The 15,127-nt window shown below is 40.0% G+C and overlaps 1 protein-coding gene across 2 annotated transcripts in view; it reads left to right on the forward strand.

The window, feature by feature from the left end:
• PLCH1 (phospholipase C eta 1) overlaps window positions 1–15,127 on the forward strand; it is an 80,315-nt gene that overhangs the window by 25,933 nt on the left and 39,255 nt on the right. For both annotated transcript variants that reach the window (XM_076341492.1, XM_076341491.1), the window contains exons 2-5: window positions 6,950–7,096; window positions 8,186–8,429; window positions 10,082–10,211; window positions 13,042–13,212. In XM_076341492.1, the coding sequence (XP_076197607.1) occupies window positions 6,950–7,096; window positions 8,186–8,429; window positions 10,082–10,211; window positions 13,042–13,212 (692 nt within the window). The remainder of the gene's footprint in view (window positions 1–6,949; window positions 7,097–8,185; window positions 8,430–10,081; window positions 10,212–13,041; window positions 13,213–15,127) is intronic.

The following is a 15,127-nucleotide window of genomic DNA, read 5'->3' on the forward strand; positions in this document are numbered from 1 at the left end:
TTGGGGTTTTTTTTCCCTTCTGGGTAGTATATGTTTTTGTTCTTAAGCTTCACCCCTTTTTTTTGTTTGCATATTATTTAGTGAATTTACAAGCATGAGTTGTTTTTCAGATTTAATGCTTTTCATTGATTGTAGGTGATTCACAATTGTTTTGAGTAGTCACAGTTTGTGTTTTGCTGGTTACTCTACTTGTTTTGATTCTCTACCTTCTTGAGGGCTGAAATGAAATACCTGGGCTGTTTTCAGCTGGGCCTTGCAAGGACTAGCACCAGCCTTTGGTGTCTCTGCTGGTGTGTGTGACTTCCTTGAGGATTTCTTGAGATTTGAAGAAGTGTGAGAGATTGTCTATCTTGTGCCCATGAACTTCACAGAGATTATGATTAAATCCACTGTAAGAAGCTTAATGTAAAATTCTGTGAGGGGTTGGAAGAGTTGCTGCAAAGCAAATTAAAAACTGGCATAAAATATGAGATGTGGCTATTAAAAATGGTTGATTCCCCCAGACCTGCCTCTGTGGTCTCTGCTTTCCTGGGCGCTTTCCTAGGCTTTTTGGCTGTTGCATAACAAAACAGCTATCAACAATTTGATGACATTAGTGGTAAGCTGTGTGGTGTGCTGGATATTAGTGCTGTTCTATGGGATTTAGGTAAAATGTGCTCTCTGGGGTATGGGGGTAGGGAGTAGATGGCTTTTAATGGCATTAGTGTAAAGGCAAACTTGCAGCATACTCATGATGAATACATGGCTGCCAAGTAGGATGATGAGAAGAGTTCAGACAACTGGGAATGTTTTTTGTGATCGCATCTAGAGTATCTTCACTACTTGGATCATGATAACTTAATTGCATGCTGTTGTCTAGTTCAGGGGGGTGCATGCTTTTTCTTTGCATGCTTCTTCAGTGCCTGCTTCTGGGAATGTGCATCTACATCAGTAAAAAATGGACTCCAAGCTGGATCCATATATATGATTCCATTGATGGGAGCATGCTGTGACTCCTCTGTCGCCCACCAACCATCTGCTTTTTGTATAACAGCCTCACTCAGAGTTTGGTTTCTGGAATGTTGGGGGTTTTAAATCTGAAAACTTGAGAGAATTACTATGGTGGCATTTGGGGGTTAAACAAAGTAAGATAAACCATGCTTTCTGTAGTGAAGAGCAGTTACCCTAAGGTGAGGTAGGATCCTGTTAAGGTTCTTGGGATACCGCAGCACAATGAACCACAGGAGAGGTCTGCAGAAGTCCTGGCAATGCACATGGGTGGGAACAGCACATGGTGGTGGTAGTGGGGGGGTCTTTTGGTTCTTTTGTCTCTGAAGAGAGAAGCAAACAATATACCTGCAAAGTATATAGTAAAACCAAGAATCTTGAATGTAGGGGAGAAGAGCTGATGTTGCAATTGAGAAAGTAACTTCTGCGGTTTATGGGTTTCTTTATCTCCTCAAGCTTAATGTTGGCTTAATACAGCTTGCTGCATATAATTTAGAAACACAGCCTATATCCTCTTTCATAATTACGTTTCTCATTGTTTGGTAATGCTCTTTATACGTTATTTAATCTTTCTGGTTTTTCAGATGGCTGTAACATTAAGTCCATAAAAGCAAGACATGAGACTAAACCTTTATTTCAGTTGCACTTTGAAATATTAATTTCTTAACGTATAGTAATGTAATGGGGGAAAAAAACCCAAACTGTTTTTGTGGACAGCAGTAAATTTTTTTTTTTTTAAAAGACAATCTGTCTCACAACTTGAATGTGTAATCTTTATACTCAGTTGTAGGACACTTCCTAAAGCTATTAAATATATTCATATCCTACTGTATTTTTGTTAAGGGCCTACTGTATTAACTTACTAAGGGTTTGCTGTGAACACTTGAGCTGTTTGCATGTAGCAGTTGCACACACTGCCCTTTGCCAAAATAGGTTTTACTGGCTGGCCTGAAATTGAATTAATAACTCATTTAAAGACCTATGTACATTGTCTAATGGCTTTCTTGTGCTGTCTCATGGAAGTTTAAGGAAATGCAGGTGAGATTCTGCTCAGGGTAAGCTGAGTGCCACTGTGGCAACAGGCTGCTGTGAGTAAACTTAGGACAAGCATGGAAGTTATTTAGCTGAAACTTTGCATGTGTGAGTAAAACCTATGGGGCCTTGAGCTTTTTTTTGTTTGTTTGTTTGTTCAAATAGTTAACATCATCTCTTTGCAAGTAATGGTTCTTTGAAGGCAATGGTGGAAAAAAGAATGTTTTTTAAAGTGAAATCCCACTGAAACTGGCTAAAAAAGTGAAATAAACCCCTGTTCACCCAAAACCTGTACTCCATCAAGATTTTGCTGTAGGCTTTTGGCAATAGAGAGTTTTGCCACTAATGGTTAGGTAATAGTATTATCTTCAAAGGCTAACCCCCAAAATATAGCATCAAAAAAATCTCAAACCCGCTGCTGCTGTTGCTTCTTTTCAGGGTTACGTGACTGAAATGAAGGGTTGGGGAAGCTATTCAGGGCTGAGGGCACAGCAAGACCAAGTGTTCAGGAGTTGGAATAACTCAGAGAATCTTGGTGCTGTGTTTGCTGTCGCGTGCGGGCGATGGAGCAGCTGGCGCACACTGAGCATCCCAGCTGGTGTCCTTCCGGTGCCGGTGCTGCTCCTGCACAGTGCCTGCCTGTTGGCTCCAGTTGTGAAGTGACCAGCATATTTAATCTTGGATGAACATGTTTTGGGGGGGGGATGTTTGTTTCACTGCTGTGATGTGCCCTGTATATCAAAGTGCATTTTTATTTTACTGAAAGTGCTTCCAGGGATAATGTTTTAATTCCCTAAATATTTTCTGTCTAGTATCAACTAAAGGGTCAGGCATGCCTTAAAGGCTTTGTAGTAAAGCGCAACAGCAGGCAGATGTGCACGTCATGACTATCACTGTTGAGAATTAAACTAAATTAATTGCAAACTATTGAAAAACAGGACTCATACAGGGAATAGCTGTTAAACCTGTGAACAGAGCTGTAAATCTTTGCGAGAGATTCTTGCAGGGTGCAGTGCTAAGCTATTCCCTTGTTATTAAAGACCTGATTGCACATGGGGATAGATTAGAGCAGAGTTGGACGGAAGGTAGCATTGACTGATTTGGGGCGGATTAGAGTGCTTTTTGAACATAAGGCCGCGTATGGTTAGTGGTCAGAGTTCCAGCTTAGTGTTCCCAGGCAGCAGCTTGATTTATTCAGCAGCGAAGAGCAGTGTTGTCAGGTAGAATAAATAGCGTCTGCCTAACGTGCAAGATTTCAAGTAACATCTGAACTTACCTGGGGCTCGGATGGCTTTCCTCCTGGCTTCAGAGGTCTACCATGTGCTGGGGAGTGTGGCCACTTCATAAAAAGTCCAGCTGGCACAGATGGGTTTGTATCTGGTTTACCATTCGATAGAGAGGCAGCTCCTTTGGAAAAGGAGATGTGTGTACTACTAAGAATGATTATCATCACTTGAACTAAAAATTAAAAAATGCTCTTTGAATTCAGGTCTGTTTTGCTTTAAATGGTTATTTTGGGAGGAAAAAATAGACTGGTATTTCAATATTGTTAAAACCCGTTAAACTACAGGATGTCTCTTAGGATGATTTTAGACTGTCAAGAATAAGTTTGCATAACTCTGGAAACAGAAGTGACTTTGTAGTTTTCAGATTTTTTTTATTTGAAAGTAAAGCTTTAAATATACAATGCATAAGCATAATATTTTATTTGAATTTCCAAATTAACTTTCTTTGTCCTTGTAACACGTAAATTACATTGTATTCTAGTTTAACTTAATTAATTTTCAGACTTTGGCCAAAAAAATGCACAGCTAGTCCTTGTGTTAGAAAAATACCATATAATGGAAACCATGTCTTGCTTTCTCAAATTGTAATATACGTCTGCATCGAGGAGCTGCTTCATTTACTCAGTGTTTGTGGTTTATCTAGAGGATTAAATATTTTTCTGGAACCAGTTTTCCTATTCCTTAGCGAAAGCATTCTTGAATTGCTGCTCTTGAGCTTTATTCTGAACTGGCTCTGTTCAATAACTTCACCTTATTCAGATGCTAATGTGTGGTGTCTATCTCTTGTGAATGTCTGGCTGGAGACTGAAATTAGCATATTAGGAATAGATTTGAAAAAGACTTTTTGTTTCTTTGTGTGCTTATATTTTATAAATAGCTTAGAGGAGAGGATGGTGTATTTTGTAAATGGTTTGCAGAGTTGAAATCTAATGGGCCTATGAATGGTGTGGCATTTCTATTACTGTAGTCCGTTCTTTAAAGTGGATTCTTTCTGTTATTAACACCTACACAGTAGGGATGATGCAATGAACTCTCTTACACATTTACTATTCTTCTTTAAATGTTTGCATTCTGATGGTATTTTCTTGGAACTAGAAAAGATGGTGCTTACTTGGGCACTAGAATTATTGCAGATGGCATCTGAGAAATGGAGAATGTTGAGATATTTGGCAGGAACTGGATTTCTTCCACTCTTCTCTATTTGTGAAAAAAGTGTTTTAAAATCTATTCCATATAACTTTGATTCTGAAGTCTATCTGAAAACATGTAATTGTTATAGATTCATTTCACATACAAATGTGATGTAGAAATGTTTAGGCAATTGAAACATTGAAGAAGAAACTGGATTGCCTTTTATGATCTCCCCCCACCCCCCCAGTTTTGTTGGCTGTAATTATCTGTGGCCCATTTTCTGCTTTTCTTACATTAAAGACATGTAGTCCTCTTTCTTCTGCCTTTTGCTAGCAGTCCTCAACAACGTCTTAGTGAAATCAGTTTTTTTTTTTCTGTGACAACTGAGCTGATGAGAATAGATTTATGTGAGAATTAGTTATTTTTGTAAGACTTTTATTAATAACTGATAGGCTTAGGTGCAAAGAAGCAGATTTTCTGTGTTGAGTAGCTTGTTGCTAAACCTTTTCCTGAGCCAAAATCCTGTTGCAGTTGGTCACTCTAATAGTGAAATAAATACATGCATGCACTTTGTATGCCAGGCTAATGTATCAGTTCACATTTCCGTATCCACACACACTGGTACAACCTTTTCTTATGGAGAGCCTTATTTCTGTGCTGGAGGACAATTCTTGTTTGTTTGTTAGTTATGAATCCAAGGCAAACTTGATCTAAACTCAGTTCCAAAGTAAAAGGCTCAGTCTGTCAAGAGAAGGTGTGCGTGTATGTACATATATATATATATGTAGTAACTTATTTTTGCTTCATTTAATCTTTCTTCTTTAAGGTTCTGAGTTTTCCATCCCTCATGGTGTAAAGGCTTGTCTTCCTGGTACTTTGTGCATCTTCGGATAGATACAAGTTAAAACTGCCACAGTCAACATGTGGATACTGTATAACATCTTTTCTGGCTTGATTTATGTCACTTTTCTGGCTCATCTTAAAGCACTTCAAAACCCACACACTGATTTGGTATGTGTGATGATTTCAGAGAAGGCCATATTTTTATGGGCATAATAAAGGACAAATTTATTGCACTCATGCATAGCTGTGATGCTTTCAGCAGAGTTCGGTTCTGCTGAAATCCGACTCAACCCGAGTCCTCGTTACTCCAAGAAAGACGACAACTCAGCAAAAACACCACTTCTGATGCGGTTATTTGTTGTGGAGTTTGGCTTGCCAACAAAAAGGGCTTTGTGCGAGGGAGCCAGGGTCCAGCAAAAACGTCTGTTTGCCCCATGTTTGACTAATGTTTAGGATGCTGCTCTGACTGCATCTGACCCAGAGGCACTTTGGAAGGAGCAGCAGGCTTGTCCTCCTTCATTGATGACCTCAGGGTTGTGTGGGTCTCTGCTTGAAGTGTTCTGGCCACACTTCTGCCGTGGAGACAAACTGAGCAGGGCCACCACAATGTGCTTTTTCATATGGGAGCACTGGGGTTTCAGGTGGTGCTGAGTCCACAGCCACTTGTGCTGCTTGTGCTGCTTGCTGTGGGAGCTAAGGAGGTGTCAGGAGCTGAGAAAACAAATCCTAGCTCTGGTCGAGAGGAGTGGGAGGGTGTATTAGTCTTTGTTGTGATACCAAGAGGAGTACTGAAGAGAGAAGTGGTGAAGAGAAGAAGGGTGATAAGAAGAAATAAAGACAGACCCAGATAATATTTGGGAGCCAGCCAGAGTGTAAACAAATCATCTGGGAGGTGAATTTGGAGTGATATCAAGTGAGGTGAGACTGTGAATGGATGAAAACAGGAGAAGGTAATTTTAAGAGCATGGATATATACTGAGATCAAGAGGAAATGCTATTTTGATCTTAGCGTTTGGAAAACTGTAGGAGGGAAGATGTGAGATGAAGTGGAAGAGATGGGTGTATTTTAGTCAAAACACACAGAAACAAAGCCTTATCATCCCGGATGGGATGGGTGGATAAAAGGAAGTCATCACAGTATGTGATTGAAATTTGGTAGCAGGATGGAGAGGGTGTAAATGTGTGTAGTAGGGAGGGGAGGGACTGTGTATTTATAATTCTGTTAACAGTTCTAACAGTGTCAAAAGCACAGGATATAAGATAAAGGATTACCGAGCCAAAACGAATCTGGAGTTTGAATGATAGTCTCACCATTCAAAATTTGCAGTGCTGATTTAAAATTACAGTACTGTGTATAATAATATAAAAATATTTAAAGGAAGTAAGCATGGAACAACTAAAATATTTTCCTTCAATATATGGTGAAGTTTTCTTTGCCTCCTTTGTCGTGAAGGTGTTTTGACAAATGACTTTTTTTTATTTTCCTATGTGGACAAGCTAGTTGTGACAAAGAAGAAATAATGTCTCTTACACAGCAATGACTAGTTCCTGTCATTAAAGGTGCAAGTCAAAAAATGTATATGCTTAGCAGATGTTGGAAAGCCAATAGGTCATTTTATTAGTGGAATTATATGGCCATTTAGTTGAATTTATTCTGTTCTGCTTTGCAGTTGAAAGATGCATGAGTGTTATGCAGTCTGGGACTCAGATGGTTAAGCTGAAGAGTGGAACCAAAGGGCTAGTTCGTCTCTTCTACCTGGATGAGCACAGGACCTGCATCCGATGGAGACCGTCCAGAAAAAGCGAAAAGGCAAAAAGTAAACTTTTAATGTTTCTTTTAATTTCTTGGGCAGTTCAGTATTAGAATCTGAATTACAGAGGGAAAACTGAACAGTATTTCTTGGATCAATTAAATAAATGCTTTTTGATGCTTATTTTAAATGTGATGTGATACTTACATGAAGGTTTTCAAGAGTGTGAGGAGAGTTTAACCACCTACTAGAAGTTCAGGATTATGAAAGGGAGTATAGTTCAGTCAGATGTCAACACTTTCCATAGGTTTATATGAATTATGAGCAAACTGAAGAGTGACTTGATAACAAACTATGCTGAACTCTTTTCAATGTATACATCACAAATTTAAATACAGAACCTAGAAAAGTTTAGATTGAGGTTTCTTAATCTTAACTGTGATAGTTTTCTTTAGGCATTATTACATCTTGAAGTTATTGTGTAGCATTATTTCTCATTGAAACCATTCCTGCTGCACTGTTTTAAATTGGAAATTCAAATTAGTGGTTTATTGAATGAAATAAGGACTAGAAATTCACGGAACTGTCACGGAGGCTTGAGATTAAAAACAAGCAGTTGGGAAGGCTACAGATAGTGACAGTTGATGTTTTTGGGCCAGTGTGTAGTGCTTAAGAGCTGCTGTGTTCAACAGCATAGCTGTTTGGAGCCATGGCATTGGGAGCCATGTTACCCTAGCACAGCAATGGGTATCCCTGTCTTCCTGCTGTAGAAAGCAAGGCTGTGGTGGGTGTAGTCCCTTTGGAGCTACGCAGTGTTTCACTGATTGATGGAAGACACTTGGCATTTGTCTCCTCGTGCTCGACTTTGTAGCAGGGATACATCCGTGCCTCTGATGTAGCAGGGAGTGCTCAAAGAGCTTTGCTGTAACCTGCCTGTACCTGCACTGGCCTGCCTTCGAGGCAGCTGTACTGTGCACATGGCATGGCCAGAGCAAGGATAAGCCTTGAAATCAAAAAGCCCTTTTGGATGTGAAGATGTTATATTAAAAAACGTTTAATGACTTTTAGCCTGAATAATTCAGAATTGCTCAAAAGCAGAAAGAAATTGGGTGACTATCCAAGCATGTCAATTTTTGTTTTCCCTTTTCCCCACAGTTGTCATTGATTCCATTTACAAAGTCACCGAAGGCCGGCAGTCTGAAATCTTCCACCGCCATGCAGAGGGGAACTTTGACCCAAGCTGTTGCTTTACCATTTACCATGGCAACCACATGGAGTCACTGGATCTGATTACATCTAATCCAGAGGAAGCTCGCACTTGGATCACAGGACTGAAATATTTGATGGCTGGAATAAGTGATGAGGACTCGCTCGCTAAGCGACAGAGAACACATGATCAGTATCCTTTTATGAGCCTGAGCTCCAGCTTTGTAATTCAGTATTTCTGGCTTGTTTTTTAGTGACTTTAGCGTAGGGTGTCCTTTCACCTCCTATTAAGTGACCAGAAACCTTGCCATTGATTGCAATGGAAACTTGAGTTACGAGTTTGACATGGACACTTATCTGTGCAATAAAACATCAGCTGTGCCTTAGGGATTGGATTAAACTCCATTGAAGTCAGGGGATGTCTTGCATTTTGTTAGTGAAATTCTTATCGAAGGGTCAAAACAGTCGTTTCTCGTCATCTCAATAAATACTAACCCCAGCATGATTTCAGGATTTCTGTCATCTTCTATTTGCCCAACTGTGCTTTTACGCTTTTGCTGCAAATTGCAAGGTCCATTAGAAGACACTGTTTTCAAGATATTACTAATTGAAAACTTGAATTTGTTAGCCTCTGCACAGGTGAAACCTTAACGTTTTTGGTAGTCTCTCAGTAAACTGACTAGTAACTCCTCGCCATCTCTGTTTCTCTTGGTGTATGTCGGGTATCTGTGTGTACTGCTCAACCTCCAATGTCAGGAGCACAAATCTTTAAAGCTCCTTAAATGTTCGTTGTAGCCTAGTAACCAAAATTAACTTCTTGTAAAGATCATGTCCATTGAATATTTTCTTGATATGCTTTCTTTCACAACAGTGCTGACTAGTATGTTAAAAACAAAGAACACTCTTCCCTAAAACAAAAAAAACCACCCCACCCAACAAACCCATCTTGATTAAAATTGTAACCTGTCTTTTCTGCCATGCAGAAATCTACAGTGGTCACTTGTAAATACTCCTTCTGGAGAATATACACACTTCAGGTATTTTTAATTTATATTTTCAGAGTTTAGTTCTCATACAAGATAGGCACAGATCCATTTGGGGGATATATTGCATGTTCTGTTGCACACATACTCAGCTTGCTATATTTATCCATGACTTTTCCAAGCTGCTGTATGCTCTCTACTGGTGAAACATCACTTCAAGTCTTGTTTACATTATCAAATGTGGCAGCTGGGAGACTGCAGACAAAATGACCCTGTACCAGTTCCAACTAGTGTACTTGGGCTGATTTCACAGAATCTTCCTTATTCCATCCTCTTGCACTAGATTAACGTCATCCCTGATACAAATGGTTATTGAGTTTGATTCCTTTGAGTCGAGTCATGAAACCAGTAGCCCTCAGACCTCCATGGAGGTCAACAGTCTTAGTTGCACCAGGTGGGAGGTACAATAGCAAATTGTACCAGAAGGCATACAGTAGTAAAAATGCTTTGGTTTGGCATCAGTGTGGGGAGAACCATGTAGATAGCACCAGATCTTTGCCAGCAATGACTTTATTTCATGGTGTACCCCAATAGCTCTAATACAGGCTGTGGGAAGTCTTTTGCCCAGAGACACTGACTTGAAAAAGACATGTTTGTGAAGGCTGGATTGAATAATGCTCAGTTCTTCTTCCTGGAAGATGTTAAGGTCCTCTGCTAAGGAGAATTATCCCCCTGCCCAGAAGAGCTGGGGCAGGGTCTTGTTCTCCTGAGTACGAGTCTTGTCCCTTACCTGCCCAACCACTCTGCCTCCCTCCTCTGTGAGGAAATCACCCTCTTGTACTTCTCCTTGACATGTTTGCAGCTGGGTTAAACAGACCTTTGAGGAGGCTGACAAGAATGGAGATGGCCTGCTGAATATTGAAGAGATCCACCAGCTGATGCATAAACTAAATGTTAACCTGCCCCGCAGGAAGGTCCGGCAGATGTTTCAGGTTGGTGGCCTCTAACACACAGCATTGTTGTGGTAAGATAGTGCCAGTTATGATCTATTCCTGGACAGATCTGGAATAGGATCTGCAAATTGGGACTTAAACTCTGTCCTTTCCAACACCTCACAGACCTTTTCTAAGTCCTCCCTTTTTGTAGACAAAGATGCACCAGAACATTGTTTTAATGACATGAACCACATAGAAGACAATTTATTAATATTATTTTTTCAGATGTATTACTGTTTTCACCTCTGTGAACTGAATTCTTCTATGCTGGCATTGATGAACAATGAAGTTACTCTGTTTCTATTGAAATCTTTTTTCGTTTCCTTTATGGAAAATTGTTTAATAGAAACTACCGTTATGAAAGTAATTAGGGTTTTTTTTTAACTACTTCCTCTTACTTAACCAGAATCAATTTTTTACTTCTGTTGTCTGAAAACAGTTACCATTTTCCACCAGCTCTAGTGTTTACTGTAGGAAAGGAAAGAGAAGCTAAGGACATAATGGAGAGCAAAATAAAATTTTCTTAACTCTTCAAAAACAGTACCAGCCAAAAGCTGGTTTGCTATAAAACATGGGGAAGTTGAAGAATCTTCTATGGTCAAAAGTGCTTTGTTTGGCATAAAATCTGCATTAGGGGTATATCTATGGAGTATAAATTACTCCCCAAAGACCTGAGAAGTGTGGAAACTGGTGGGGTTGTGTTGCGGAGGTGAATTTGGGTTGTACTTGTTCCCACAGATTAGAAATGTCATTTAAGATATGTAGTAGATATAAAATGATTTAAAATCCCATTTGACACCAGGTAGCTGGGAATTATTTTCTTCTCAGCTTACTTGCTGTGATCCGAGTTTATAGCTCAATGACAGTAGCACTAACAAGGTGTAATGAAATGCAGCTCCCTGAGACCCTCGGGTTTTGCTGATATTGTTGACTGCTGCAGGAGAGGCAGAGAATTGTAAAGCCGTGTACTGAGAGGAAGAAAATGTAGTTCACTTGGCACTTTTAAAGTGTCTAATAATGAAGTAGGGCGCTCTAGCAACCATCAGCCTTTGTATAATCAGAGGCAACTTTTGGTTAAAAATGAACTGGTTTACTTATTTTTATTTTGCTGCAGTTGCTGCCAGCCTATACCTGAGATAATATCCTAGACCTCACAGGCATGATTAAAGTTATTAAGGTCAAATATAGAAGGAGTGTTGAAGGTTTGTTTACTGTTAGTCATTCAGGGCTCAATCCTAAAGGCCTTACCCCACTAGCAATGCTTTATGCTAGCAGTCCTATGGACTTCCAGGACTTAGCGCAGGATAAAGGGAATGGCAGAGTAACTCTGGGACAAATCCTTGCCCCTACGTCTAGCTACTGTGCACTGTTCTTGCACTTGATCTGCTCAGGTGGTACTGTTTGTGTGACTTGGCGTTACTGTTTCGGACATGGCACAAACAGCCCCCAGCCTGGGGGAGCACCTGTGGCTCCACGGGGGTGGCCAGGCTTATGAAGCAGTCCAGGTCCTGCATCTGGGAATAGAGTATGGGGCTGCTACTTTAGTTGTGTGTACGTACTAGGAGTCACTGGTGTAAAGATTGGTTCCTGTTCGAAGAAGTGCTTTAAAGTGGAGTGATTTATGTGAAGGGAAAGTAAAACTGGATCCTTGGAAAGCAAAGCAGGCCAGAGATGTGTTCATTGCATCTGATGTTAGACAAGCTCGTCTTCTATAGGAGTGAGGTTGGGCACCAACTGGAAGAGCTTTCTTGAGAAGGAAGAAGTGATAGCAGGATGAGGATACCCTCCATCTGTAGAAGAACTTGTATTTGGTATACCAGTGTAGAGGCAAGCCAACAGGTTCAAAGTCAAGTCAGTGTTAAAAGGACTCTTTTACACACAGAAGGTGTTCTGACCTGAACAGAAGGAAGCACCATTTTTAACAGAATGTGACTTGGGAATGGCAAGGGGGTTTAACTACAGAGAAAAAACATATACAGCTATGAATGAAGGACATTATTCATGGGAACTAATAGCACATTTCTAAACATTTATTTCACTTTGTCTCCATTATCTGCTTACAGCCTCAAACTTAGCAACAGTTGTAGCTTCCCTGAAGTTCGTTTTTCATGGAGACCTACATAATGTTTGACAGCAGTTCTCCAGAATATATTATTTGTTTTGAAAATCCAAAGCAATCCTCTTAGGCAGATGTTCACAGTAAAAAGCTTGTATTAACATGTGTTAAGTACTGTTTTCTTCTCTTCCTATCTCTGAGGATAAACAAAAACTGCCATCAAGACTGGGGCCATTGGGCATATATTTTGGTGTGGAGCCTTATTGCTGCTGCAGACTTGTCCCCCCTACAGAGTGCTGACAGGGGGCTGAGAGTGTTGCAGTTTGAATTAACGTAAATTTAAGACACTGGTATTGTCCTGAATGTTTTAAAATGTCAGACTCTGCTGTTAGAGGAAGCCACAGGGTGAAACTCTTATGTTCCTTGCTATGTTTTAATCCAGGATAACTGCAGGGCATACAGGAGAGTAACAGAGATCAGAATAAAGTCCAGGGTGAGCCTCTTTAAATGGGAAACAAATTCAAAACTAAAGATGGAATTGAGACTTTCATAGGGAACCTGTGGCTTTAGTGTAGTAACTGTTTTCACCAAAAAATCCAATAGATGGTATATAATTTTGCAGTTATTTTAGCCTACTAGGATTTGAGTCTGAACGGAGTCTTGCAGACTAGAATTTATTAAATTTCTGTTCATGGACATAAATCCCGTTCTGCTTTGTTCCCTGAATTCACCTGTGTTTAGTATGCTTACCTGAGTGTCTTTATCTCTTAGGAAGCAGACACAGATGAGAACCAAGGAACCCTAAATTTTGAAGAATTTTCAGTGTTTTACAAGATGATGTCCTTACGGCGAGATCTCTACTTATTGCTTTTAAGCTACAGTGACAAGAAGGATCACCTCACTGTTGAAGAACTTGCTCAGTTTCTAAAGGTGGAACAAAAGGTTTGGGAATACTATGCATCCATATATATGTACATATAAATACATTCAAGTATAGGGAAAGAATTTTATGGAAAATTTTAGCTTGGGGCAGGGGGGAAAGAACAGATGTTGTAACAAAAAAGAAATCTAAATGCTTTATTGTTTTTTTAAATGCTTCTAGAAAGAGTTTGAACTTGTTCAGACTCTCTCGCGGAAGAAAGGCAAGTGTAGGGCAATATGGTTAATGTTTGTTAGTTTATAATGGCATTCAAGTAACATTCATACTTAGTTACAGCTGATTATCGTGTGTCTTAGCATGGTTGCTTTCTCTTGCATAGCTTGTCTGGATTGTTTATTGGTGTTGTGAGGGGACGTTTATATTTCCAGGAGATGCCTTTCATGAGTAAAGGTCTTGGCAGATGTACTCTAAAGTAGGATGATACATGATATGTTTTAAAGCTAGAAACACATGACAAAATAAGAAGAGCAAACTATTTCTGATTATCTACAAGTGGTTTGCCTGTGCATGGCTTGATGTAGTAACACGTTAAGATGAGTCTTTGTGTTTGCATATCCTTTCCTGTAAGCGAAGTTGAATCCTACAATACTGTTATGTATCCCAGGAATTCCCAAGTATCAGTAGTAGCAGTAATTATAAGGACTGTTGCTTTTATTAAGACTGCAGTTGAAATATTGACAAAGAACCACCTCTTAAATGTGGCCTAAATCTTTATTAAATTTTAAAGGGAAGATTACGCTTTTGTGATATAATACAAAGTGGGATATTGCACCAACCTGGCCAAGGGCGAGGTGTCCTAGATTCTATCCTTTTTTCCCCTTCTGCCTTCTTTCCCAGTTTTTCTTCAGGAAAGTCTGTTTTCCAGGCATTCCTCACAGATGTGTGCGACTTACGCAAAGAAAATTTCGCATCCAAAGGTTGCACTTCTATCTGAAGCTCCTCAAAGAGAAGCAATTGAGAGAGGTGGGGTTCAGGGAACTGCAGGAACAGATGCACTGATAAGGAATTGTAAAAAGAAAAATAAAAATGAAAAGAAGCGTAAGTAACTTAAGAAGCAAAGTTGGGCCGAGATTGGAGATTTTCCTCTGATGTGCTTATGAACGAACTTGCTGAACAAAAAAATCTCTTGCCGTTCCTAAATAACTTGCTCCAGTGGATATTTTCATGCCCACCTTGAAAGAGACTGAATTACTACAAAAATTGTCTGTGGAACCCATGGAGAGAATTTGTACATTGGACAGTGAGGAGCACAGAAAGAATGTAGGACTCTTGTTTGCTTTTGGCAATTGGTCCTGGATTGTTTGCTCACCCCGTGCGTCCTTGCAGAGTATTGTTCCAAAACAACCTCACAAAAATAAATACTAACATTCCAACCTGCTTGAGCTTCCTGGGTATAGATGCTATGTTTTGCCTGCAATCATTGGATAATCTCCCGTGCCATTCTGGGATCCTGTCTGCGATGACTGCTTTTTCTGAGTTATCCCTAGCATAAAATCTCAACAGTCTGTGCTATTTGGTTGCTGAATTTCCCCCTGTTGGCCATTGTGGCAATTCCCTGGCATGTACGACTCCCCGGTTCTTTCTTCCTCCTCCTTGAAACATGGAGCACTATCACGTTGCTGATCTTGCTGTGATAGCCTCGACACACAGATTCCTGCAAGCAATCTGGTCCTGGCAATTCTGCTAATTACAACTTTAAAGCACAAAATGTTTTTATGTTTTTCCCTTTTTGCTATTGCCCTCAGTCTTCTGAGCTCGCTGTTTTTTCTTTTGTTTCATTTTTAATCGCTGCCTTCTACTTGGGTGCCCTTCAGTGGAGCACCCTTGACAGCAGCAGCAGCAGCAAGGTTGACACTGATGAGAAAGCAAAGAAATGCTTCAGGGAGGACATGTTCATGGAGATGCTGAAGTGCCCAG

The sequence above is a fragment of the Aptenodytes patagonicus genome, chromosome 6 (genome assembly GCF_965638725.1).
Source record: "Aptenodytes patagonicus chromosome 6, bAptPat1.pri.cur, whole genome shotgun sequence".
Taxonomy (NCBI): domain Eukaryota; kingdom Metazoa; phylum Chordata; class Aves; order Sphenisciformes; family Spheniscidae; genus Aptenodytes; species Aptenodytes patagonicus.